Raw genomic sequence first — 25,918 nt, 5'->3', positions numbered from 1 at the left:
CCGGACCGGCGGTGACCTCGGAGACGTGGCGAAAGGCGAGGGGGCGGCGCCATCGACGACGCAGACGCTCTTTTTGCAGCCAGTTTCGGTTTCAAGGAGCCTGCCAAGGAGAACAAATTGTTTATGTAGCTCCCACATGAACTTTTGTATAATTATATTCCTTATTGTGCCAATTTCACCATGTATTTGAGTGCCTATTTACTTGTTTACATGACTTTACGAATGCTGTCACTTTTCTGCCTTGTAATTCTGGGAGTGGGGCCCGTCATGCTGCCTTTATATCGCAGCTTTGTTTCCCGCATTCCACACCACACATTGTATCTTTGCTTCATGTATGAATATAAAATAAATGTCAACATTGAAACATTGCGGTGAAATAAGGCTGCAAACTTCAAACTTCGCTATTCGAAATTTGTTCGTTGAGATAGGTAGTGTCGAGGACGGGCCCCAAAGTACACATTTGCTGTAGCCATGTATTGTTATTAATTAGAAAGTTAATTACAGTAACTTCGCTAATCACGCACGTATATATATATATATATATATATATATATATAAGTACCAAAATTGCTCTGTATCAAGAGGCCACCAATCCGTGCACTCGAATGCTAAACTACACGTGACCAAGATATATGTCTTTCTAATTTTAAAAATTAGGTGCAGCTAAAGAAAAGCACCCTGTATACGCACGTCCTCCACATATCATCGTCATCACTCATCAGACATTATTCTCCCCGTCCTTTCCCCCACCTAGTGTAGAGTAGCATGCCAGAGCTCCGGTTGACCTCTCTGCCTTTCTGTAAATAAATACACATTTCTCTCTCTTTAAGTAATTAAAAGCTAAATGAAAATGGGACATCCACCCAGTCGGAGCAACTGCTACAAAGGAAACCCCATACGGGTTCCTCAAAAGAAAAGCCTCGCAGTTGAAGAAAAATTCATCCTTGTCTGGTACTCGAACCTGGGATCACCGCGTTTCCGGGGCAGCCTCGCGGGCTTCTCTCCACCAACCGGACTTCCGCTGAACTATTACATCAAGTAATTAATAGCGTTCATCTTTTTTTTTTTCAAGTTAGCACTTGAAATTGTTACAGTTTTATACGACCCCATCCCCTTCCACCAATAAACCGTCCAATAACGACTTGCTTCCTTTCCTGTCCCCGGTAGTGGGTGAGCGCTATTCGTTGAGGATAAAGCAGACAAGCGCGCATGCAGTGAAGGTCTTAACCATGGTAGAAGGCTGCTGCAACAGTAAATGAGTTCAGAGTCGAAGGAATCGCTGAAGTCTGCTGCCCTTTTTTCCCCATAGTTTAAAGCCACTTATGGCAACTTCGGCGTTGTTTTTCAACTTTGTTTTCTCTATTGCGATATAAATTATACGGATGCTCGACGCGCGATTGCACCATTGCCATTGATGCCACCGACATTGTGCCGTCTTGTTATCGACGAAGCATTATTTGACTTCGCATGGGTGGTAAAAATTTTTCAACCTGTGCTGCCAACGCTAGGAAAACTTGCCTATATGAATTTAACCTTGCTGAGTTAAAAAAATGTAAATTTGCCGTAATCTGTGGACATATTTCACACTGAGACAATGAAACTGCGGAATAGCCGACGTCATGGCGTTTTTTTTTATTTCAGTCACCGCTAATTACTATCGCATTAGCCCGCGAAAGTGTAACATTTTATTGTGCTGCTGCGCAAGGAAAGCATCTCGTCAACTAAAGCACAGTATATGGGTGGCCGCGGGTCTTTAAGGAAGTATTGCTACGACGATTTGGCCATTCGTACCTGTAGCTGTGCTGTCGATGCTTGTGTAACTTGAAGAAAATAATTTGTCTGTAACAGCGAAACAAACGCATGCAGCAACACGAAACTAAGCTGCAAGGGCAAATCTGGCGTAAGCGGACACATTTACTTCACTTGGAGGACTTCGATGTGCTTCTACCACTGAACCGCCGACTATGCACTCCTAAACAAACATTTACGAGGAACCATTCATAAGCAGTGAAACCGTGGACAGATTCCTAGTGGTCCTGTACTTCGGCAAGTTTTGCTTTAAAGGAAAGACGAAATATTGACCACGTATCTGAGTGCGTCGTTGCAAATGACGTTTGAGAACGCACCTGCGGTGGTACAGCGTCGGTAAAAGGCATACTAAAAATTTATCACGTCTTTTAAATTGGTAGGTCGTGGCGAACTGTTACATTCTGTGAGAAAAATCTAGCCCTGAACTACCTTAATATAGGAATAATGTTCCATCGATTCTTCGAATTTCGAAATCGAAGCAGTATAAGTTTGAACCAGAATGACGTGTAAACGCGCTGCCGTCTACTTCTGTGATTATGGGCTTAAACAGGAGGCATTCTAGATAGCATAAGAACCAGCATGTCGACATCATTTCAGCTTGACTGCCGAGACTTGTTTATTTAAATATTTAACACAACCACAGAAAAAAGATATAAATAATATTTCTCGTCTAATTTCATATTCAAAGCAGTAATGTGGCTTGGCAGAAATTGTATTGACAAATTGATTAACAGTCGCATTTTCGAAAAAAAACTAGGAAAATATACAGAATTATTTTATTCAAGTTAGAGAGAAACTGGCTTCGAAAGTTGGCATCCCTGGTTTTTATAGACGTGGAATGGCACTCAGCTGCAAAAACGACAAAAACCACTCGACACACCGTCAACACAACAGAACGTTCCTACCCTCAACAATTCACAACACCTAGACGGATGGATGGATGTGTCGATTCTGTGAGCGTCCTCTTTAAAACAAAGTGATGAGTTGCGCCACCAACTCTTTTTGTTCTTTTGCCTCATGTACTAGCTATATTTAACAAAAACACCGCCCCAAGTACTCTGTACAGATGGTTAACCAGCGAAGCTGAAACGTGTGGCCCCGGAGTTTAGCAGTGGGTTAATACCGACGCTGTATTGAAGGGTTTCTCAATTATTGCTTACATGTTTGTGTATCTAGTGGAACGCAAGCGCCAATGGCGGGCGGATGCTGCTAACAATGACGCCGAGCTAACTCAGATATCGAACGCATGGGACAACGGCGAGCCTAGGAAACGGCGTTGCGTGCAGAGCAGCGTCAACTTGGCAATGGCGGGAACGCGTTCGCCGGGGCCAATGCCCGCTTTCGGCTGGAGTTTCTCGAGCGGCACTTTGGCTTCGGCTGCGACGAAACGTCCACGATGAAATCGCGAAGTGGACTGCAAGCACCGATGATAAGCGTGTGCTGCTAACCACGACGCCGAGCTAACTCGAGATATGGAACGCATCCGACAACGGCCAGGCGAGGAGCCGGCGTTGGAGGCATAGCAGGTACGACGCAGGGAACGACGTCACTAATGGCGCTGCCAATGGCGCACGCGCTTGGGTGCGAAACACGGGACGAACGGTTTTTCGTCTCGCCTAGCCATGTGCAGCTTTCGGTGTAAAAACACATACACACAAAGAATACCCAGCATAAACATTTCTGAATCACTATTGGGAACATTGTATTTCTACGCATCCGTTGTTTGTGGTCTCCCTACTTTTCTGCCACCAAACCTCCAATCGCCTTTTACTAATCTCTATAGTGGACATCTTTCGTTTCCCCCTGCTATCTCTGAACACAAGGGCTTCAAGGAGACTAGAGGAGCCTATCCCGACAGCTGGGTAAATATCTTCGCATTCCAATAAAACCTGTTCCATCTTTTCCCTAGCTTTACCTCAGCAAGCACATGCTTCTTCCTTGGTGTACCTCACTTTATAAGGATGCGTTTTAAGGCATCCTGATCTCGCTGCGAAGAATTAGGAGTTTCCCTTTGAGTTATTGTATTTTGTCTTTTCCTTATTTTGTTTTATTCCGATAGCAAATATTTGGACACTCCAAGAGAATTTTAGCCATCGTTGTCGCCGTGAGGTACCGTATATATTAGGGTATATATATAGGCTACATGGCAGGCCATGCTATCACAAAAGTTGCTCATACCAGGTCTTACATTCTTGACAAAATTATTCCTAAGAATTTTGAGAATTGCAGCTCGCAAAGGAAAGTCAGGAAACTAAACATCGATAGCGCATGCCTTTCTTTCAAGTCTTCTCAGACTTAAATATTGAAATTGCGCAATAATAGCAGAGCTCGCACCATAAAATGATGTACCTTTCTTGCGCTGCTGTGCACGCCCGCCGGGATCGGCCCAGGAATGAGGTTTGAAAGATACTTGACACGAAAAAGTGGTGGTAAAGTCGCTAAGAAAAGCGTTGGCTTTAATTAATGAATGTAAATGAAATTTGCCGGTGGCAGGACTCAAACAGAGGACCCCTAGCACAACAGCTTGTTTTCACTTAGCTTACGCTTACTTCGATTCATACTGGCACTGAAATCAAGGGTTTGACGGAAACCCGCCGACCAATCGTTATAAACTAAAGGACGTTCCGGACCCGCTACGGAGGCATTGTTAACAGTCTTGTTTTCGCCCCGCTACAGAGATCTTGTTCACAATAAAGGGAACTTGAAGTGAAGGTTGTTTATATACGCTTCTTGATGTGACGTAAGCATCGGATCTATATCGGAGGCAGACTACCTGAGCTGCCATTAATCGTGCGTGTTGTGGTTTGGATATGAAGGGATTCCAAGTAAAGCCTTGCCGTCTTCTTTCCTTTTCCAGTTTAGTTTTTCTTTCCAATTATGGTTTACGCGCACGCAAAGATTAAGCGGTGCATGAAAACAAGCTTCAAAATATTCTACCTCACCGTAAGGATCTCTCCAAGGCTTCTAACTGCAGGTCTGTGCTCAACCTTTCGACACACAAACTCGACGATGCCGCGCTGTCCGCGTTGAGCCTAGGTCTGAACTACAACTTGGCTCCTGAGCCGGTGTCAAGCCGCCTCACCGCGACGAGGTATACACCCGTGTCGTCAGCGTGCACTCCAAGCTACACCGGCATCAAAAACTGGCTCCTCTGCTACCCGAAGAACGAAAAGCCCTAAAAAGACTGCGTGACAATGAGGACATCGTAATACTCCTCGCAGACAAGGGTAACGCCTCAGTCATATTGGACAAACGGGACTATGAAAGGAAGATGCGAAGTATGCTCTAGGATGAGGGAACGTACATCGCCCTGAATTGTGATCCCACTTCCAAGCTACAAAGGCACTTGCCAAAACAACTGTCCGACGGCTTCCGCTTTGTTCCTCCAAAGCACAAATCAATTTAATTTTTCCTTCTGTGCAACAATGGATCCGCGCCCGCTCTATATGGATTACCCAAGATCCACAAAGGAGGCGTCCCCAGACGCCCAATCGTCGACTTCACCCGCTCGGCCTGCACAAGCTGTCGAATTACCTTCACCGCATTATCTCCCCTTTGGTCGGCAAAACTTGAACGTACGTACAGAACTCGTACGACTTCATTGGAAAAAATTCGGCAGATCCCACGCACTGGGGGAATGGATGTTATGCGAAGCAGTGTGCGGGGAGCCTACCAACTTAACGAAATGACCATGAGAGCACCAATACGTAGGCGACTCTTTCATCACCTACATGACACGCATGTCATGACATTCATGTCATTTGTCCTCCGGAGTCCTTCTAGCTACACCTAAGAGACCTTAGGGCGAAAGCCCTAGTCATACTCGTGACTATGACTTCTACCACCATCCTATAGTGTTTCCTTCACTTAGTACCCAGGTCCGAACCCATTTCAGTCGTTTTTGAGTGTTTATGTTTTTTCACTTAGTCATTGTCAATTTTGCTCAGTCATGACCATGAGTATGACTTCTACCACCATCCTTTAGTTTTTCTTTCACTTACTGCCGACGTCCGAAACCATTTCAGTGGTTTTTGAGGGATGTTTTTTCGTTGAGTCATTGACGTTTTTCTGAGTCGTGCTCATGACTATGACTTCTACCACCATCCTTTAGTGTTTCCTTCCCTTAGTACCCACGTCCGAAGCCTTTTCAGTGGTTTTTGAGTGTTAATCTGTTTTCGCTTAGTCATTGTCATTTTTGCTGAGTCATGCTCATGACTATGAATTCTACCACCATTATTGAGTGTTTCCTTCACTTAGTGTCCACGTCCGAGCCCATTTCAGTGGCTTTTGAGTGTTAATCTTTTTTTCTTGACTCATTGTTATTTTGCGAAGTCATACTCATGACTATGACGTCTACGTTAGACGTCATCACTATGACGTCTAATCATTTGGCCACAGCGATTGGCCAAATGATTAGCCACAGCGTTTTCCGCCCTGCAAACTGGTGTTGCCTACAGCCGGCAGACCAAAATCGGTGTCGGGCCGGCGTAATGTGAATGAGCTTTATATACAACCAACGCTAATGCGAGTTCCTCTCACCCCCCACTCTTCCATGGACCTACTTTTTTTGTAGACAAGCACGATCCCAGAGAGAGCCGGCGAGTACATGATGCGCGCATGTGCCGCAGTCTGAGAGCGGGCACACACACGTACAGTCATGCGCGGTAGTCGCCTATCTGTCCCACGCCATCGGGTCACCGCGCCGCACCCTCCTCGCCTTCCTTCCATTTATAAGCGACCCTGTCAGTAAACGCACGCGAAGCACCCGGATAGGCGAGGGAAAAAGCGCGCGTCAGCAGCCGAGGCGGAGGGACACAAAGAAGCAGCGCTGCCGGCCTAGCCTCGCTAGCCTCTCAGCAGGGCTCAACTCTAGTCGGGCGCAGCTTTCAGCAGGCTTACCGTGCTAGCCTGGCAGCCGGGCCCAACTCTACTCAAGGGGAAACGCTGCATAAAAGAAGATCGACTGGCACAAGAGAAGAGAGTGGGGGGGTTCAGCCGGCCGGGAGGGAGGAGGGGCCATGCACTCAAAAAGACAACGACGCTCAAGCCAATGCTGATGAGGATAGCTTTTTCCACACGCGGACACGATCCTGGGTACTCTAGTTCTTAACAGCGAAGCTGTAAAACAACAGCAAAGGGGTAGAGAAATGCGGTCATAATGGAACACAGAGCTCTATGGGGATAGCTACGAGGTGCTTCAGGGTAGGTGGAAATTTGTATAGATGCAGGACTTATATTTGGAAATGCGGTTGTTTGCTTGAAGTCAGGGGTACAATCCGGACTCGATGGCAACCAAAGGTCAGTGGGACGCCTCGCATTGGGTGGTCAAGAGAAGACTACAAATTAAGCTGTGCAGGGTGGTATGGGCTCGACAAGATTTGAAATGAGGGAAGCTCAGTGTCAAGTGTGGACTGTGAACATCCGCTGCGGAGTTCTTTAGCGCCCTTCCACCAAATGTTGTGCGTATAATGTTACTTGCGGAATGTATTTACAAAAAGCAAAATCACGGACGGAGACGGAAGAGAACCCAGCCCAGTTCTGTTGATTTTTCGTCGTATTCAGTGCTATCAACGTTCTCGTTTTTATTCATTTCACCGTAACAATACAATTGCCCGCCAAAGAGCTATCCCTTCTTTAGAGAGAGAAAAAGGGAGGCAACATTGGAATATTTACCAAGATTGAGCAGTGGTACACCATGACAAAGCGCGCTAAACAGGCCAGTGTATTATCGTTCCGCAAATAAAGTGGAAGACAGGACGAAAGGAAAAGCGAGATATATTCATTGTTGAGAAGAAGAGGCACTATTTTCTGCAAATCTTTAGGAAGCACTGCTCAGCGTTAAAAGCATGGGTTATGCGTATTATTGAAATTGTGAAAGCCTCTGTACTTTTTTCGCAAAATAGTCCCATATTAGCCCCACCAGCTTGATCCGAACAGCCCTCTGGCTACAGCTCGGCCGTTGCAGCTCATTTAGCAAACGCGTTAAAGCACCGCTCTTCGTTTTGCGCGTACTAACTCAATAGTTGAGACGGTCGTTATGGAATCGTCGAGAACATTCCTGAAATTCCGGAAACATGTATGCGCGCCTTGCACCACTTAAGCTTCTCCTTTAAGAGTGGAACGCCACAGCTTTCAAAGCTCCCTGACTTCTTCTCACGCTGTCCGGCAACTGCAGCTTATGTAACCGTAATGTTTACTAGGATACAGCTTGCGGTGAAAGCTATACACGAAGGCGTGCTTTCGGATGAAAATGCGGCCTCTTACGTGACCGATCCTGGAGGTTGTGGACAGCCGAACTAAAAAAATTACATAATTTTCAGGTTTCTGTTGTTGTTTCGCACATTTAATATTTCCATCTGAAATGATTTAACATAAAAGCCATGCGCTGTCGGTGTTCTGTTTCACGACATTTGTTTAAGGGCTGTCATTCTCAAAGATGTGACAAGCATGATAAACCAATCAAAGTGGGCCAGCTGTCACCCGGGGTCTAAAAGCGGACGCACCCTCATCTGTCCTCTCAGTTGGTAGCTTTGCGCAGACCGCGCGATCATCTACTAAAAGTATATGCTTTTGCAGGTAAGCACCCGCTAGGAGCAACTTCTTGCTCTTTATCCGCGCTGCGCACTGCTGCCACACTTTTTACGGTTCCCACTCTGTAATGTTCGATTTTTAGGTTTTTTACAATATGTTTAAAGACTTTGCAAAAGACTTTGACCATTTTAAGCGCGAAATGAGATTAGAAGTTCGTTCGGTGAAAGAGAGCGTGAAATTCTGCAGCGAAACTTGCGATGACACGAAGAAGATCACCTGTGAAGTTAAGGCACTGAGAAAGGAAGTCAGTGTACTTGTTAAGTGTAAGAGGGTTTTAGGAGCGAGCACAAGCGGTTGACACGACAAGTTGAAGAGCTGCAGCAGTAGACGAGGCTCAATAATTTGGAAGTGAAGGGTGTCAAGTCGAATGCCAAACCTGTTGATGTCGTAAAAAAATTGGCGAAGTTGTTGGTCAACCAGTCAGTGAATTAGACATCCATACATGTTATCGCATTCCCACTCGGAACTCGGACGAGACGAACATTATAGTTCGTTTTGTTCGACGAGAAAAAAGGAACACGTTCCTTTCTAAGGCAAGGAAACAGAGACTTAATAACAGTATGCTTGGTTCTCGGATGGAAGGGTTGTCTATGTTTATGAGCATCTATCTCCGTTTAATAATCAGTTGTTAGGTGCCGCCATTGCACCCAAGAAATTAGTGTAATGTGAGAGAGAGAGGGAAATAGAAGAGAGGAAAGGCAGGGAGGTTAACCCGACGCACGTCCGGTTTGCGACCTAGTGTAATGTAAATATGTCTGGACCATTGGGGGTAAGGTATTCGCATGTCAAAGTGAACTGATTGACGCTCTGAGGATCACTGTTTTTAGTGATCTTGAAAAAATGACTAGGTAATGTCCGTGTCCTAAGATGGACTGTCGCATGGCCATGAACTTTTGCTGGCTGTAATGTGGAATGCTTCAGAACGAAGCTTGGCTCTGTAGAGAAAAGGCTCAGTGCTATTCCTTTTAATGTTTGAAGTATCAAACACACGGGTGACCACATGAACTAGTTTTTGCTTCCATACAGCATAAATTTCATTTTTTTGGTGTTTACATAAACATGGTGTGGTAGGAGGACGACCTATAATCGGTGTGCGGGGCCGATGTTCGAAATACGCGGGCTTTTCGGTGCTTGTGCTCGTCCTGCGGGGCCGAAAAGCGCGGGAGTGAGCGTCGCTGGTGCGCGTGGTCGGTGCGCGTGCCGGGAGAGACATCTGGAACGACGGGGCAGCCAAGCTGACAGAACGGGCAGTGCAGCGAGATGGAGCGGACCGAACGCCGGCCCACATCCCGGCATCCCGGTCCTGCACTGCGAACCGGGCGCCGCCCCGGCTTCTACCATCGTCGCGGGTCCTGCTGAGCTGGGCCTCGTCCCCGCTCGCACGACCGCTGCCGTGCTGCCGGGCTCGGGCCACGTCCCAGAGCCATGGTCCTGTTCTCCAAACCGGGCGTCGGCCCGGCTTCTGCCACTGTCGTGGGTCTTACTGAGCTGGGCCTCGTCCCGGCTCGCACGACCGCTGCCGTGCTGCCAGGCTCGGGCTACGTCCCAGAGCCCTGGTCCTGTTCTTCGAACCAGGCGTCGTCCCGGCTTTCACCCTACTGCTGTGCTGGGCTTCGTCCCGGCACTCATCCCACCGCTACGGTGCCGAGCTCGGGCTACGACCCAGAGCTAACGCTCCGGAACCGGGCTACGTCCTGGAGCCATCCTTAGCTTCAACCGCCGCCCGTACTCAAACATGGCTAACATCCCATGAGGATCATCCCCACTTTGACAATGGTACTTATAATAGATTTTTAAGGCCACACTGAAAGGGTGGTGGTCTCGCGGTGTATGTAAATAAATTGTACAAACATTCTGTAATAGATGAATTTTGCATAATAGATTCTAATGTGGAATACAGTACTGTATCTACCAAAGATGTAGGGGTCGTTAAAATATACAGACCTCCCACCGGTAACAAACGGCACTTTTTCGACTTCCTAGAAAATTTACTGGTGTATCTGACTTCTACAGGACGCGTATTTATTAATATGGATGACATAAATATTATTGCCGAAAGATTTATGCTATTCAATAATACCGTTGCAACCTTTGCCCGCTGGAATTGTGTATCTTTACCTGAAAGGGTAACTTTTGAAACAAGTAGTCTACTAGACGTCTGTATTACAAATATGGTATCTAATAACATTCTCTCTGGTGTCCTCTCCCTATAACATAAGCGATCGTTTGACAATCTTTTGCCTCCTGCCTGTCATGCACGACATAGATATGAAGGTCCCACGGTTATATAGAGTAATTATTGCTAACACAATGAGTATGTTCAAAATATTAGTTTAAAGTGCACATTGAGATAATGTGTATGATACAACTGACGTAAACAAAGCATTTGCTGCATTTATTGAGCAGTTTCTTTGGTGCTACAACGCCTTTCCACTGAAAGAAATTTGAACTTGCAAAAGTTTAAAAAGCATTGGTTGACTCGAGAACTGTACAAAAGAATTAAGACGAAAAACCATTGGTATCACACGTTTATTAAGAGCCGTGATGCCAACACCCTCAGTGAATTTGAAAAAAAATATAGAAATAAACTTAACCGGAATATAAGAATAGCTAAATATACTTACTGCATGGATCGGTTTAAAAAAGTACAGTCTGACAGCAGAAAAGTTTGGCGTGAAATTGCCTCTAACTAATAAATGTAGTTCAGAATCGCCCCTTGCTATTATGACAGTCAATGGTGAATTTACAGGTTCTGATCTCACAACCAGTTTCAATAATTTTTTTCATTAATGTAGCAGATTCTATATGTACGTCGGTGACACACCTGTGCTGCGCACACTTTCTCATCTTATCACTCCCTTACAAAATTCTACTTCTCTTATGCCAACTACTACTCACGAAAAATCTTCATTAATTCATAAGGTAAACAATCCAGTTTCACCTGGGCATGATGGTATACTAGCAGTACCTTTGAAGTATGTATCTTCTTTAATATGTGATGTCTTCTGCTACATCGAAAATCGTATGTTAGAAAGCGGAGTGTACCCAGATCAGCTGAAGATAGCAGGTGCATGTCCCGTTTATACAAGTGGCGGAAAGAATGACATATCTAATTATAGACCCATTTCTGTTCTACCCGTTTTGTCAAAAGTCCTTGAAGGTGTCATTATTACTCGTCTCGAAAATTTTTCCATAAGTACAATGTTACTACTTCGTCGCAGTATGGATTCCTCAAAAACAAATGCAACTGAGCAGGCAATTCTAACAGTAAAAGACAAAATAATTAGGAACATCGAAATAAAACAATACGCTCTTGACCTTTTCTTAGATTTCCGAAAGACATTCGATTGCGTTCATCACAACACCCTGCTATGCAAGCTTAACAGTTATGGCATACGGGGTATTGTACCTGACTTGCTAAAGAGCTATTTAATTACCACATTGCAGTATGTTCAGGTCAATGGCGTACCCTCCCAGAAATTGAAAATTTGGCATGGTGTTCCTCAAAGTTCAATATTAGGACAGTATTGTTTTTGGTATACATAAATGACATTGTTAACATATTCAAATCGCCTAATCTGGTCATGTGCGTTGATGATACGAATATATTTTTTACATACTGCTCCTTGTCCCAAGTGTAAGCGGCGGCAAATGCACATTTAATAAAACTACATAACTGGTTATTGACTAATAGGCTAAGCCTTAATTTATCAAACGCAAACTACACTACTTTTCATTCTATTAATACAGTAGAAAATATCACTCTGAAAGTTGTCTACGAGTGTACTGAATTACAGAGAGTTTCAGACCAGAAGAGTTTTGGTGTTTGGTTCAATGATGCTCTTTCATGGAAGTATCACACCACCAAATTAATGTTTGATCTAACTAAAACAGTCGGTTGTTTGTATAAGATATCTCATTTGTTGCCCCCCTGGTTAAAAATATCCATGTATTACGTACTCCTGTACTCAAGGTTATCATACTGCATTCTTGTTTAAGGAACTACGACTTCTAACAATTACCTTAAACTAATTTCAATTCAGAAAGGCGCTTTGCGTGCTCTTGGGAGGTTTCATGGAAGACCTTCAGATTTACCTACGTCACCGCTATTTCAGAAACATGGCATACCTAAAGTAAAAGAAGTATATAATTTCTATCTACTTAATTACATCCATCGCCATCAATCGTTCATTTCTTGTCCAGATAATTCCAGCAGCCGATATGCTTTCCGCACGAAACGTAAACTTGTTCCAATCACACGTAGCAATCACGGCAAGCAAACACTAAGTTACCAAAGTCCCACGGTAAAAAATGAATTTACCTTTGAAACCTAATATTACCTTCCACAAAAACGTTTTAAATATGCAATTAAAAACGCCTACTGAACCAAATGGAATGAGATAAGCATTTAGTCCATAGACTTCGTATGTAGTTTACTATCATTGAGATGTTTTTCTCTTACGCACATGTCAGATTTGTGATATTGTTTCTGTGTTTTCTGTGCTTTATGCCAGATATTTTTTATGTTTGTAAAAAATTATTACGTACATTTTATACCGTTCGTACGATAAGTTGTGTAGGCGATTAGTTATTATTTTATTGTACAAATTTCATGCATGTTAACTTACTGCGCCATGCGTTTTACAAGGCTTGTGAAATTCATTGTGAATTTCTTGTGAAGTGCTTGTGCACAATGACAGCTGTTCTACAGGTGACCAGGACCTTGCCAGGCTATTGTTTTTTGTCTTGGCGCACTCTTTTCGTTGAAAAGAAAAAGCTTTCACTTTCACAAAAATCCTAGGAATAACATTGTCAAGAATGTAAGACAAGGTATAAGCAACTTTAGTGATAGAATGGTGTGGCAATATAACCTGCATATACCGCAATGCCATATAACAAGGCGAGGCATATACATATACCTAAATGTATACGGAAATGTATACGGAATAAAACGGGGCCCTTAGCATTGTCGCGTTAAAAGGGGGAGATTGTTGCACGGAGAGCAGAAGCAACGCGTCCATGCTTGCCATTGTAATGGCGCCGTTTTTACTGCACGCGCTAGTCCCCGCCATCGTGCTCGTCGTCTGATATTTAACACACTGTGGTGACTGAGGTGGGAGGTCCTTAAATGTGCAGTTTCTGCACAGGTAGGACCTGCTGTGAGGCATTGATATTAAATTACACATGCACGAAAGAGACTATCTTTACTATGGATGCAGTCGGCTCACTTCACCGCCTTTTCCAGAACATTCGTGGAGCGTTGCCCTCGTGTATAATAACAACGTCACCTGTAGATATGCTATAAATTTAATGCGAAATCATCAAATGGCCCATTGGGCGACAAAGCTGGAGGCGCCTGTAGGAGCGAAAAGGCACCTATAGTCCCATTCGCTGCGACCCCACGTAACGAGCGTGCCTCGACGGAGTAGACCGAGCAAATCGGAACACCGGCTTCTTCATCAGCAGGCCACGTGTTGCGTGAGGGGAAAGGGAATCGCCGCAACGCCACGTCACCCTAGCTCTCACCATCGGAAACCGGCGTGCGGTCCGTATCTCTCCCACTCCCACTGAGCTTAGCTGCTGCGCGTGCTGCCGGCCTTGGTGGCCGCTACTTCCACCAATCTCTCGTCGGACAGGACGTCGGTGGCATACGGCGTTGGTACCGCAGGCTGCTTGCTTACTGGATCTGGCAGCACGTAGCGCTATGGTACATTACTCGCAGCGCAAGACTGAAAAAATCGCTCAGTGGTGTTCAATTGAACATTAATGCTTTCGCATTTACAACTAATTAAAAGTGCTTAGGTGTCTACGCACCTTTTTGATGCTTTCCTCGAGTTAACGCTTAGAAGTGTCGGGGAACATTAACGAAGCGCTCGTTTCGTAAAGCGTTTTTGTTGTCGAGTCACTTGGACCACACTCACAGAGGTAAGGCGGTAAAAAACGGTTACGACAAAAGTATAAACAATGCACGCGTGTCAATAAAATCTTCCTGATTGAAGTTTGTAACAGGCACCACGGTAAACATCTACTTACATGGAATCTGTCACACGGAGTAAGGATTACCGGCTCACCCGTTGAAGCAGCTGCAACTTCTTGGAGAAAAAACAGCGGAGGCATTTAAACGAACTACTAATTGAAGGAACAGTGCCGCTGCGCGGCGCCTTTATATCCTGTCGAAATAGCATAAACTATAGCTCAGCACAATAAATACTTTCCGCGCTTTTATCAGACTACAGAACATGAGCTTACGCACTCCGATGACACGTCATCGCCGTCAGATTTCACGACTTGGACCTCAACGTTCACCGTTCGTTCTCACGAGTAACTGAAGTTTTCCTGCTGCCCTCGTCCATAAATGCACGCATGTTTAGCGGAAACAGATTTAAAAGCGAAAGAAAGAGAGAAACGAGGTCCGGAAAGCGCATGCAAGAGCCAAGGCGAGCAGAGTAAAAGGTATACCTGAATAAGCCTTCGCCTTCGTGAACATTAATTAGTTCTCCACAAGAATTCTATTGCGAGATAAATCAGCTCACTCTACACTGTCTATTTTCCTCCGTGGTGTGTCTCGCAGTATAAACCTAAATAGCGATTATGTGTTTTTTTTGTCGGTGTGTCTATTGCGACCTGAGCGCCACCCCCTTCTTTTTGATTAAAGATCGCCATATTGCTGTCTCTTTGAATGAGTGAGTAGATACTTCATTTGGTAAAGGGGGCATTTTAGAGTGCCGGAAGTGGCGTTTTAAACGTTTGCTAAGCGTCCGTGAGTTGTCGGATCTTGGTGGCTTCCTGAGCTCGTGCAATGATGTTGGCTTGCACAGCAGAGTCATGGCTGTATAATTCCAGTCCTCAGGAGTAGATACTTCTCTAGTGTCTTCCTTGAAGCATACCCGGAGGTTATGGAACAGATTTGCTGATTCTTGGCATTTAACATGTCGCCATGAAAAAAAGTAAAAAAGTAACGCCGAGCTTCATCTGCAAAGCCATGGCCTGAACTTCAACATTGGTACCACGCCAAGTATGCAGAAGATGGCTTGTGCAGTTGAAGAGGCAGTACGTCAAGTCGAGCCCTCTCTGCAAAGTGAAGCACGCACCCGCTCTATTGGGGCTCTTTCAAAGCTTCGTAATGCTAGGACCTCAAGCATCAGTCAACCCGATAAAGCAGCCATGAAAAGACTGCAAAATAACAAAGCTATAGTCATCTTGCCTGCGGACAAGGGGAATGCCGCGGTCGTCATTAATTGGGATGACTACGTTTCGAAAATGACGGAGCATCTCCAGGACCTGTCCACATATTCGAAGGTCAACCGGGACCCCACAAGAAAGACCGAGTCAGAACTTCAGAAGCTACTGACTGACGTTTTCAAGTTTGTGCCACCCGAAAAGAAGCACCTGTATAACAAGCTGCTGTGCCACAACGGCTCAGCTCCTGCAATATGCGGCCTGCCCAAGGTTCACAAGCCCAATGTCACGCTGCGGCCTATAGTAGACTACACTCGCTCTCCGTTGCATCGTCTCTCTGGCTATCTTCATGGTGTGCTCCGACCCCTCGTTGGACGTACGTCGACGTTCGTAAAGGACTCCGCTGATTTTGTCGACAAGGTCAGGAACGTGACTTAAGACAGCGAAGACGTCATGGTCTCCTTTGACATTAAGTCTATGTTCACACGCACACCTGTGGATTATGCTGTGGACTGCTGCCGAAGGGCATTGCAAAACGACACATCTCTGCCCTCGCACACCCCATTCGAAGTCGACGACGTGTGCCGCCTCTTGGAGTTTTGCTTACGCAACACATACTTTTCATTTAATGGATCATTTTACAGGCAGGTGTTTGGAACGGCAATGGGAGCGTCGGTGTCAGTGTCTTGTGCCAACAGTGCCTTGGAAGCCCTCGAAGATAATGCCCTCACGACGTTTCAGTCTGCTCCAAAATTGTTCCTGCGGTATGTCGACGATTGTTTTTCCGTTATCCGCCGCGAAGACGTCGCACCTTTTCTCCAGCACCTGAACTATTTCCAAAGCACAATAGAATTCACCGTTGAAGAAGAAATTAATGGTCGCCTGGCTTTCCTTGACGTTGAAGTCATGCGTACTGCATCAAGCCTTTCAACAAGCGTTTATCGGAAGGCTACCCACACAGGGAAATATCTGCACTTTGATTCTGCCCATCCCGTTGGACAAAAACGATCTGTTGCCTCTACACTGTTCACCCGTGCATTCCGACTGTGTTCGACTACTGACGCACGCAGAGCTGAGTTGAAGAGGGTGACGCAGGATTTGGTCAGCAATGACTACCGCCACCAGTTTATAAACACTGAAGAAAAGCGTGCCGCTGAACCCCGTATCAGGCCGATGAAAACAAGGAAACGGGCATCTCTCCCCTATGCACGAGGCGTGAGCGAGTCAATCTCAAGAATTTTCAAAGATTATGATGTACAAATCTGCCACGGCCCTTCAAGCCAACTAAAACAACAGCTCGTCCGAGTCAAAGACAGCCCCGAAAAAGAAAAATATCCCGGCGTCATCTACAAAATTCCTTGCCATGACTGCCAGGCGTGCTACGTAATCGAGACGGGAAACTTTAAAAGAAGGCTACAGCAGCACCGCAATGATGTAGCCAAAGGACACACGGTTTCCAGCTCCCTAGCAGAGCATCACGAGAAGACTGGTCACAGTATTAACTGGCATTCGGCTTCCATCATCGAAAGAGAGAAGAAATTATCATCGCGATTGCTTCTCGAATCATTTTGCATACAATCTACGACTAACACAATAAACCGGACATGGGGCCCCCTCCCTGATTTGTACGCAAGCGCCTTACGTCTACCGCCGCATGTATAATAAAGATCACCATGCATTCGTTTATTGTGAACAAGACACCGTACTGGGCGCCGAAACGTCAATCTGTTGTTTTTGTGTTCTTCAGTTGGTGAGTGTACGTTTGTACAGCCATGTTCTTTCCTCGCCAGACGAGTTTTCGTCAAACCCTCGACTTCAGTTATACAGTAACAGTAACGTTAAAATCAAGTAGATGTGTTAGTTCATCACAATCAAGTTTTGTCAAGAAGCGCTTACAAAATCAAGACGAACTTAGGTCTGCGTACACATATTCTACGAAGCGCAAAAATTTGAACTCGTCGCATTGCAAAAACTTGGACAAAGGGCGCATTGTTATAAGATCAGTGTTCGCATTTGATTGAAAGAGAGTTCTTGCGAACAAATATTTATTTCAGAGCGGATCTCGACGTCAACGGGACGCCGTACTGGAGTTGGTTCCGGGGGTCTCTTCCGTCACTGCTGATGTAATGTTCATTGCGTCGGTCGCAGTGTCATTCCCGGCAGCAGAACTTGTATCTTCCCTGGACATCATCTCTGTGGTGGGTTCGGTCGAATTCACCTCTTCTCCAGGACCACCAGAGTCGTCGCTCGGCTGGTTGTTATCACCAAGAAAGCACAATTTAGGTACGACATTTAGAAAGTAGGGACGCACCTCGATCAAGAACACTGGGTGCATAGGTGTTGTTTTTCATCCAACATTTTTTTATTAGATCGCGCGGATCCTTTCGCACACTTCCACCTGTGGGCGAGAATTGCCTGAAGAGTTGAACGTTACTTCTAAGATGAATCGCAGTGTCCAGATGTCCAATAACGAAGATTTAGTCATTGACATCTACATTAGTTCATTGGAACACACGCCCGCCGATTTAGTGCAGGGGCTCTGACTTTCTGCTGCTGAGAATCTGGCCGCGATGGTGACATTGCAATGGGGGTGGTATGTGAAAACGTTCGTACGTACTGTAATATAGACATTAAAGAACTTAGGCGGTCGTAATTTATCCCGAGCTTCTCGCTACGGCGTGTACCATAGCCTATGGATTGCTTACGGACCTTAAGCCATATAATTTGATCTTTTTAAACAGGGAAACATGTTGGGAATGTGCAAATAAAACGGAGCAGAATAGTTATCACGTTCGTTTCGTAGGAATTCTGAGCCTAGCACAATTTTCAGGCTGTCCGTCCCTCAAATTTGCTGAGTGTATAGATTAGCGTTCCTGTTCATATAATCACAAACTGCTTTTGCGAAGTTGTACATGTATTTCGTAGCATGGATTAAAGACGGATTAAAATCGCTCTATGTGCACCTGCCATAATGACGTAGTTGCTTCGGTGATGCGCTGCTAATCCAAGGGCGCGAGATCAAATCTCTGCTGCGGAGGCCGCATTTGGATGGAGGCGAAATGCGAAAACATGGCGAAACCTTCTGCAAGGATGTTTTTTTAGTGACGGGCATTATTTATTACCTATTTGTCAGCTAATTCTCTGAATGCATTGCTGTCAATGAAGAATTTGTAAGAAATTGAAACTAAAAGCTGGCTTGTTTTCAGCCAGACAATTTTTGCCGCTTTAATTTTTGCGGTCGATAAAAAAAGCCAGCGAGAAATAAAAGATATCACGTGACCAACCATCCGCCAACATAGAAAAGCACCATTGCAGTTACCGGCCGAGCTGGTGTTTTATCTGGCACGCCCCGCCCGCGACAGCACGGCACGTTGGTGTTGATAAGGAAAGAGGGCCGATAACTGCTGATTGATAGGTTGTGGAAAGACTGAGCTCGCAATCTCCTGTGCAGCGCGTTTGAGGGCGCTGCTATTTCAGTTGGGTGAATGGTTCGTCGTGTGATATCATCAATTTTCACAATCTTTGTCAGCACGAAAAGATAAACGGTCATAAAGTGTCTAACTGAAAACATGCCCGTTTTATGTTTCTTTCGAATTTCTACAACTTCTTCATTTACAGCACACCATTCAGAACACTAAATAAAAAACAGCCAATTGCAATTAATTAATAAATTGAATGAACTCAACAGAAAATCACTGGCGGCTGCTATACTCGACTCTGAACAATAAGCACTTGGTTAGCTTCGCATAAAATGTCCGTCTTTATTTAAAAACGCGATGCATCGTAACTGGGACATCCAGCATATCCGTATAGCAGTTTGCGTGTTGCCACTTATTGTATTGGTATGGTCTCGCTACGAAAAATAGGTGGCTTGTATTCAGGCCAGCGCCTCCTTGATCTGAGAAGTTCTTCGCTAATGCATGCAGCCGTAAATCTACGCGCGATGGATGGGGCCTTATTTCCAGTGGTTTACTCTGCCTGGTATTCTGGTAAACGCGGGTGGACTGGGCGTTGCGCCTGATGGGCGGAGGCGTAAGCATGAACGGCCGGAGTGGTGCAGAGCTGATTCGCTGTTGACTTCGCTAATAGCTTGCGCCACTTACTTCGCTGCCGGCGTTAATATTCGCAGTGAGATATAGATTCGCCCCTGCCGATAATTTTCACCTGCAGCCAAGTAGGGTACAAGTGGTAATTGCAATATTAGCTCTGTGTTGGCGCTGTTGCACCCTGCGCCACTAAGCGGCTGCACCGCTCCGGCCGCTCCCATTTACGCCTCTGCCAATCCGGCAAAATGTCCAAACCAGCAGCGTTTGCCGCAATAGCGGAAACAATAAAGCTGTCTATTACAATGGGCGGGGACACAGGCTGCCCTCGGAGTAACCATACTTTCTCCGGTGCATGGTGTTCAATGATAGCATCGCCGCGACAACAGGCTGTCATTGTGTTATCCGTTATGTCAAAAAGCAACGTGCAAAATTGCGGTAGCGGTAAGTTGCGGTAGCTAAAACGCAAAGGCGTTGCTGGGATGATCTCGAGGTAGTGGGTGCGGCGTCGTCCGGAGCGGCCGCATTTCCTTAGGGGTGAAATCTCTACAAGTTCATCTGCCTAAACTAAGGTGCACTTTAAAGAACCTCAAGTGGTGCAAATTACTACGGCAGGTCTGATAATCAGAATGTGGCTCTGGCACATAAATTCTCGGGAATTTACCTAATTCTTTCAATTGTGGTGGGTCCACGTAATAGAAGGAGTAGGTCCTAACTTGGAACAGTGTTCCTCTGGCGTACTTCTGTGGATTAACAGGCCGCAGCTTGCTATACTCACACCTTACAATATTATCACTGCCTTATTCATACTTTAATGTCAGTTCTCTAGCTTTGGTGGGTGACGCCAGTGAAATTTGTGGCTTTTAGGCATGCACAAATTCGAGTTTTTTTAGGCATTTTTGTAAAGCGCTATTTTAAAACTACGCTCAATATGAATGAGCAAACTTCAAAAAATGTTGACTGAAGCCTTTTCTTTTATATAATTTTAATATGCAGTAGTTTGAAATGCTATGGATAGCTCCTATCACAAGTTTCGATTTCACCATTTATTACTGAGCTTGTTTTTCGCTTTGAGTACACATCTCGATAACGAGTTAGCACGCAAGACACTGCACAGTGAAGAAATCGAGGTCCTCCAGTGACAAAGCTTGGCACTGCAACATTCTCTAAACGACTCTCTTTGGCTATCTAAAATATAGGGGAGAAGATGTACACACGTATGCGAGTGCCACTTCGACTGGGCTTTCGACAATCTTTCAAGCAGAAATGGTACATTCATTCATCCTAGTTCTGTTTTCCTTGTTTTCATAACACGAAGGCAGGGTTGCGGGATAGCGACTTCTTGATAGCGTAAATATTATCCTGAGTTGTTTTCGAGCCGGAACAAGTAAACACCCAAAACAATCGCGATATGGTTTATCTGAACTTTTGCTTGTTCCTACATTAAAATATAATATATTGGCTCTTCACTTTGCCCATTCGCAACCACCACACAAGGGTACTGTCATGAAAAATACATGCGATCAAAAAAAAAATTAAATTATGGGGTTTTACGTGCCAAAACCAGTTCTGATTATGAGGCACGCCGTAGTGGGGGACTCCGGAAATTTGGACCACCTGGGGTTCTTTAACGTGCACCTAAATCTAAGTACACGGGTGTTTTCGCATTTCGCCTCCATCGAAATGCGGCCGCCGTGGCCGGGATTCGATCCCGCAAGCTCGTGCTCAGCAGCCCAACACCATAGCCACTGAGCAACCACGGCGGGTTACATGCGATCAGTGACCGCAGGAATGATTCTGGAACTTCTTGCGTTACAAAACGTTTCATAACTTTCACACTCACCGGAGGCATCGGAGGCTCAGAAGCTCCACAGCCACCGCCGAGACCTCCACCGCCACCGTGATGGGCGAATGCTGCAAATAAAGATATGTCTGTGTTTTAGCACTTGACATATACAGGCTGCACAGTTTTTTTTTGTATATATATAAAACCTAATAGCAGTGCAAAGAGCAAAAATGTGAACAGTTCCAACGCTTGTGTCGGAGCCGTGAGAACGCGAAGCTTCGAAGCAATGGCGCGGTCGTTGTTGCGCGACGTTTGCTGCATAGCACTGACTTTCTCGTTCCGGTTCCCCCTTCTTCATTTCTTCAGAAGTCTGTCTAGGCATCCCAGGTAACCTAGTCTCCCCCACCACTCTGACTTATACCACAACATTGTCCGTATCCACTTCCACGGGAGCGCTTTGCTTGGCCTGATTATTCATTGATGACTGAGTCTAAATTCTAAAGTTTAAATTCTAAAATCTAAAGTTTACATTCACGTCTGTCAGAAGTCTAGCATGCGCTGTGCTTGACATGCTAGACTTTTGTGTGAGTTTGTCACTTGGCGTCATCGATGCGCTCATGCTTGCAGTTTTTTTTTTCTTTAAGCTTTGTGTGCGTGGGCGCCGGGGGGGGGGGGGGGGGGGCTGTGTTCGAGCGGCGACAGAAAATTCCGAAGCACACGTAGTACAGTAGATAAAAGACGCGTTGCTTTAATAAGCACACTAGGTACATTGAGTTGAGTTTTGGCGTTTTGAATTTACTTTTGACGTTATTAGGGGGTTAAAAAAGAAAACACAAATGTCAAAGATGGGCGGGGACGCCACCTTGCAGTTTTTGCATCATATCTCTTGTATTATTGTAAATTTTGGCAACGGCTGAGGTCAAGTAGAAACGCTATATCAGTAAACAAAGAATTACACAACATTCCTAGAAAGACCCTCAATTTAGCAAGATTTCAGAGCAGGATGCCGTGTCAGTTCGTTTAAATTTTGTAATTAGGTGTTAAAGCGAAATTCAGGGATATCACTCTGGAGAGAGAGAGAGAGAGTGCAAGAGCTGTTGTTAGTAAATTCAGCAGTTTCAGCGCCGTAGAGTGGTTTTATACTTTTCCGATAGGGTCGCCAACGTGTGATCGACGCACCCTGCTTGTCTGTTTTCAACACACGAACTTGGTAAGGGGCCGTTCAATGGCTTTCCTCTTTGGCGTTGTAGACGCAGCACAAGATATAAAATCTAGCCACACACTACCGTCAACTAAAATACGAGTCATAAACTGGTAAATTTCGACTAGTGCACCTGCCTTTGTTTTTATCATCACAACACCAGTTATTCGTTCTTTTTGCAAAAAAAAATGAACTGACGTAGCAAATTTCTGACATAGTAGTGACCGAAAGGACCTTCGGCCATTCCGAAATATTTTTCAATACCGCAGCAACCTTAGCAGCCCCGCCAACAGTCGCGAAGCCTGTTCAGTTCCTGTACAGAATAAACAGCTCTTCTGTATGGAATTATTTAGTACAATACAAACAAACTAAGGAATTTATTAGTACTACCACTTTGTTGTGTCAATCGATCATTCTAGCGTGGCAGTAGATTAGGATCAATGAGGTGATTCTTGACTGACAAGAAAAGGAAGGAAGGAAGGAAGGAAGGAAGGAAGGGAGGAAAGAAGGAAGGAAGGAAAATAAGAGGTGAAAGGCAGAGAGGTTAACCAGGTTAAGTGTCCGATTGGCTACTCTGCAAAGAGGGATGGGATTAAGGGAAAAAAAAACGTTGTGCAGATGAACTTAATAATACCAGATTCGAAAGACGGGATAACCAGCACAGATAAATCTAGGCCATTGCTGTGAAGCGGAGTTTGCAGTAATCCTTTTTTTACTATGGTAGAAAAACACACGCAGGACAAACTTGTTTTTGGTGTCTCTGCTCTTAGCCGCCCGTCATCTTTAGCGGATGCTTTGAGCCATCGATAGTTACCCGCGCCCGCTTATCTTTGGGATGCATTTCGCAAGAGCAGGGTTTCGGTTAGAACAACTCAAGTAGGACACCACAGACCGGTAAAATTTCATGCTTCATTTCTTTTTATAGAACAAAAACTGGCATATTACTATGCACTAGAAAGCCAAACAACCCTGCTTACTTAAATGCTCTGTTTAGCACTTCAATCTCGCAAGAACCTCTAAACGTCTTGTTAATGGTTGCGTACTGATTTGGTTGAGGCTATAATTTGGTGGACGAGAGTAACTCACAGTGCACTTGCAGCGCAGTCGTTATTGGGCGTCTACTAAAGGAGCGGTTGGGAAGGCGTGACCTGCGCAAGTACTTTGACCGACTCGCCTACTTTTAGAAATTTTTATCAGTGCGCTAACAGGTATATCAACTGAGTTTTGAAGTTGGCGTCCATGGTTTCGTCCTGTGTTTTTTATTCCCTTAGCTAGACGGAGGTGTCTGCTTCATATCTTACGCATAAAATAACTATTGCACCACCAGGTAAATTTCCTGACTAGATTGTCCTTAAGCAAAATGTGTGTTATTGAATTTGAGAAAAAGATGACTCGTTCGCTGCGTCATGTATGCAGGCTGAACGTGCCCTGATGAAGCGACATTTCTTCTAAGGTTAGGATCATACAAATTTTAATGGTGTGTAATGCTCTGTAGATATTCTAATCAAGGGACGCACTGGCTTGTATTTGTATACAGTCCCCGACTTATTCTCTAGTGTTACTGTGCATCCAACTGCTGAGAGAGTTCTGAATAGCAGAAGAAGCTAATATTATTTCTCAGTAATCTTCACTGATATTCGCGTGGTTCTTCAAAGAATGAGAACATCCCTGTCTAATTTATCTATCTCTCTATAATTATGGCGGCAGGGGAGGGGAGAAGAATATTGAAACGGCTCTCAATAAGAAATTAAGTTTGATATACTCAAAGCAAAAAGGCCCGAATGCAGTCCCTAGAAATATAGAATAATAATCCCATTGATACATGCCTACGACGACAGCTGCGAGCGCTACCACCAAGAAAAGGCCAAGCGTCTTCATCCTGAAGCGGTTTTTTCCACTGGATTTCTGATTTAAACAGCAACAACTTCTGCTTATATATGCTCTCAGGGTGGAATTTCTGCGCACTTCTGCATAAATCACGTGACGCTGTTACCTCCGATTCTACGTACTCATCGAGGTCTCTGCAAAATCAACACGTGCATTGGAGTCCGCAAGCAGTGAAATTCACGTGGTTTTATGAAAACAACGTACTTCCTCCAAATGCCTGCGCTGCGTAGCAGCACCGCAAACATGTTTACGCACTTGACGTGACGCACCCGTTTCACCATCGTATGCTTGCTCCGCCAACTAATGACATGAAAAACATAAGACTGGTACAGCCATAGAGTCTATTTCGCTGCGAATCAGGTCCCCAAGGTTTATTTGCCATATCACCCTAAATAAAAAAAAGTTATCACAATACAAACTTTTAGTCATCAATACCTGAACTAGACAGACATGTTGATAACTTTCCGTTACATTGGCTGTAGCTCTCAGTTCGCAAACGCAATGAGCGCGTACATTTCCACCGGGCCACCTGCACACTCAGATGAGGCAATAAAGAATTTATGAAACTATACTTTAATAGAAACAGTGCAGAGGTTGGCGGTTCTAAACCAGTTTTTCATATAAAGGCAAAAGAAGTTCAGGATATAATAGCCGTTGCTCTTTTAGACTTACTGCTTCACTCCTATAATCATTATGCATGTACAACACATAGATAATGAGTTACACGTTGAGCGAATATATTAACAATACTATCACCACAGGATCTTCAAATCTTGATATCGTTGCCTTCTGCTGCGTCAATTACTGCGTCAAATGTTATCTGCACATTTCTCTGAGTTTACCGAAAAATAAGTTAAATTGCGCGAAGATCGTGATGTTACATTGATCTGCGCTTCGGCGCTGAGCGATGCTCGGTCAAGGGCTGCCGAAGAAAGCGCCAACCTTTCCTTTTCTCATAACGAACCACTTAGTAGTAGTAGGCATCGCTGTATAGTGTAGTAATATTACGGTGGCAAAAGTCCTCCGCGTAAATGCATAGCGTGCAGATGAATGTGCAGATGCTAGTTTTTTTGTTTTTTTTTCCTTGGGGGGGGGTCGTAAATAAATGGCACTCGTCAATCACTCAAAATCACGCTGCATCAGGCTGTACAGTGCGTACAGCGCGTAAGTTATTACTGAACAAAAAATTGTACCAATCCAGCGAAGATGATTGTTTATACATGCGAGTAGGCCGTTCGAACGAACGAACGCACGAGCGAGCGAGCGGTAGCCACTCTCCCTCCCTCCTCTTCCCACCCCTCCATGCAACTCGGTGGCCTGAGAGCTCGGGTGCGACAGACCACCCCCTCCCCTGCACCTCCCTGCAACTCTGCCCTCCCACCCCTCCTCTCTCGGCGCCTTCGTATCGCATGTCTGACCACC

At 45.0% G+C, this 25,918-nt stretch overlaps 1 protein-coding gene across 1 annotated transcript; it reads right to left on the bottom strand.

The window, feature by feature from the left end:
• Nucleotides 1-17,607: 17,607 nt before the first annotated feature.
• Nucleotides 17,608-24,589, bottom strand: LOC119445689 (uncharacterized). Its single transcript, XM_037709970.2, has 3 exons — nucleotides 24,436-24,589; nucleotides 21,466-21,536; nucleotides 17,608-17,830 (listed from the first exon to the last, which is right to left on the bottom strand). The coding sequence occupies exons 1-3, from the start codon at nucleotides 24,485-24,487 to the stop codon at nucleotides 17,648-17,650; spliced, it is 306 nt and encodes a 101-aa protein (XP_037565898.1). The 5' UTR covers nucleotides 24,488-24,589; the 3' UTR covers nucleotides 17,608-17,647.
• Between the last annotated feature and the right edge of the window lie 1,329 nt (nucleotides 24,590-25,918).

Source organism: Dermacentor silvarum, chromosome 3, assembly GCF_013339745.2.
Source record: "Dermacentor silvarum isolate Dsil-2018 chromosome 3, BIME_Dsil_1.4, whole genome shotgun sequence".
In the NCBI taxonomy this organism is placed as follows: domain Eukaryota; kingdom Metazoa; phylum Arthropoda; class Arachnida; order Ixodida; family Ixodidae; genus Dermacentor; species Dermacentor silvarum.
This window is presented reverse-complemented; position numbering and strand designations above follow the sequence as displayed.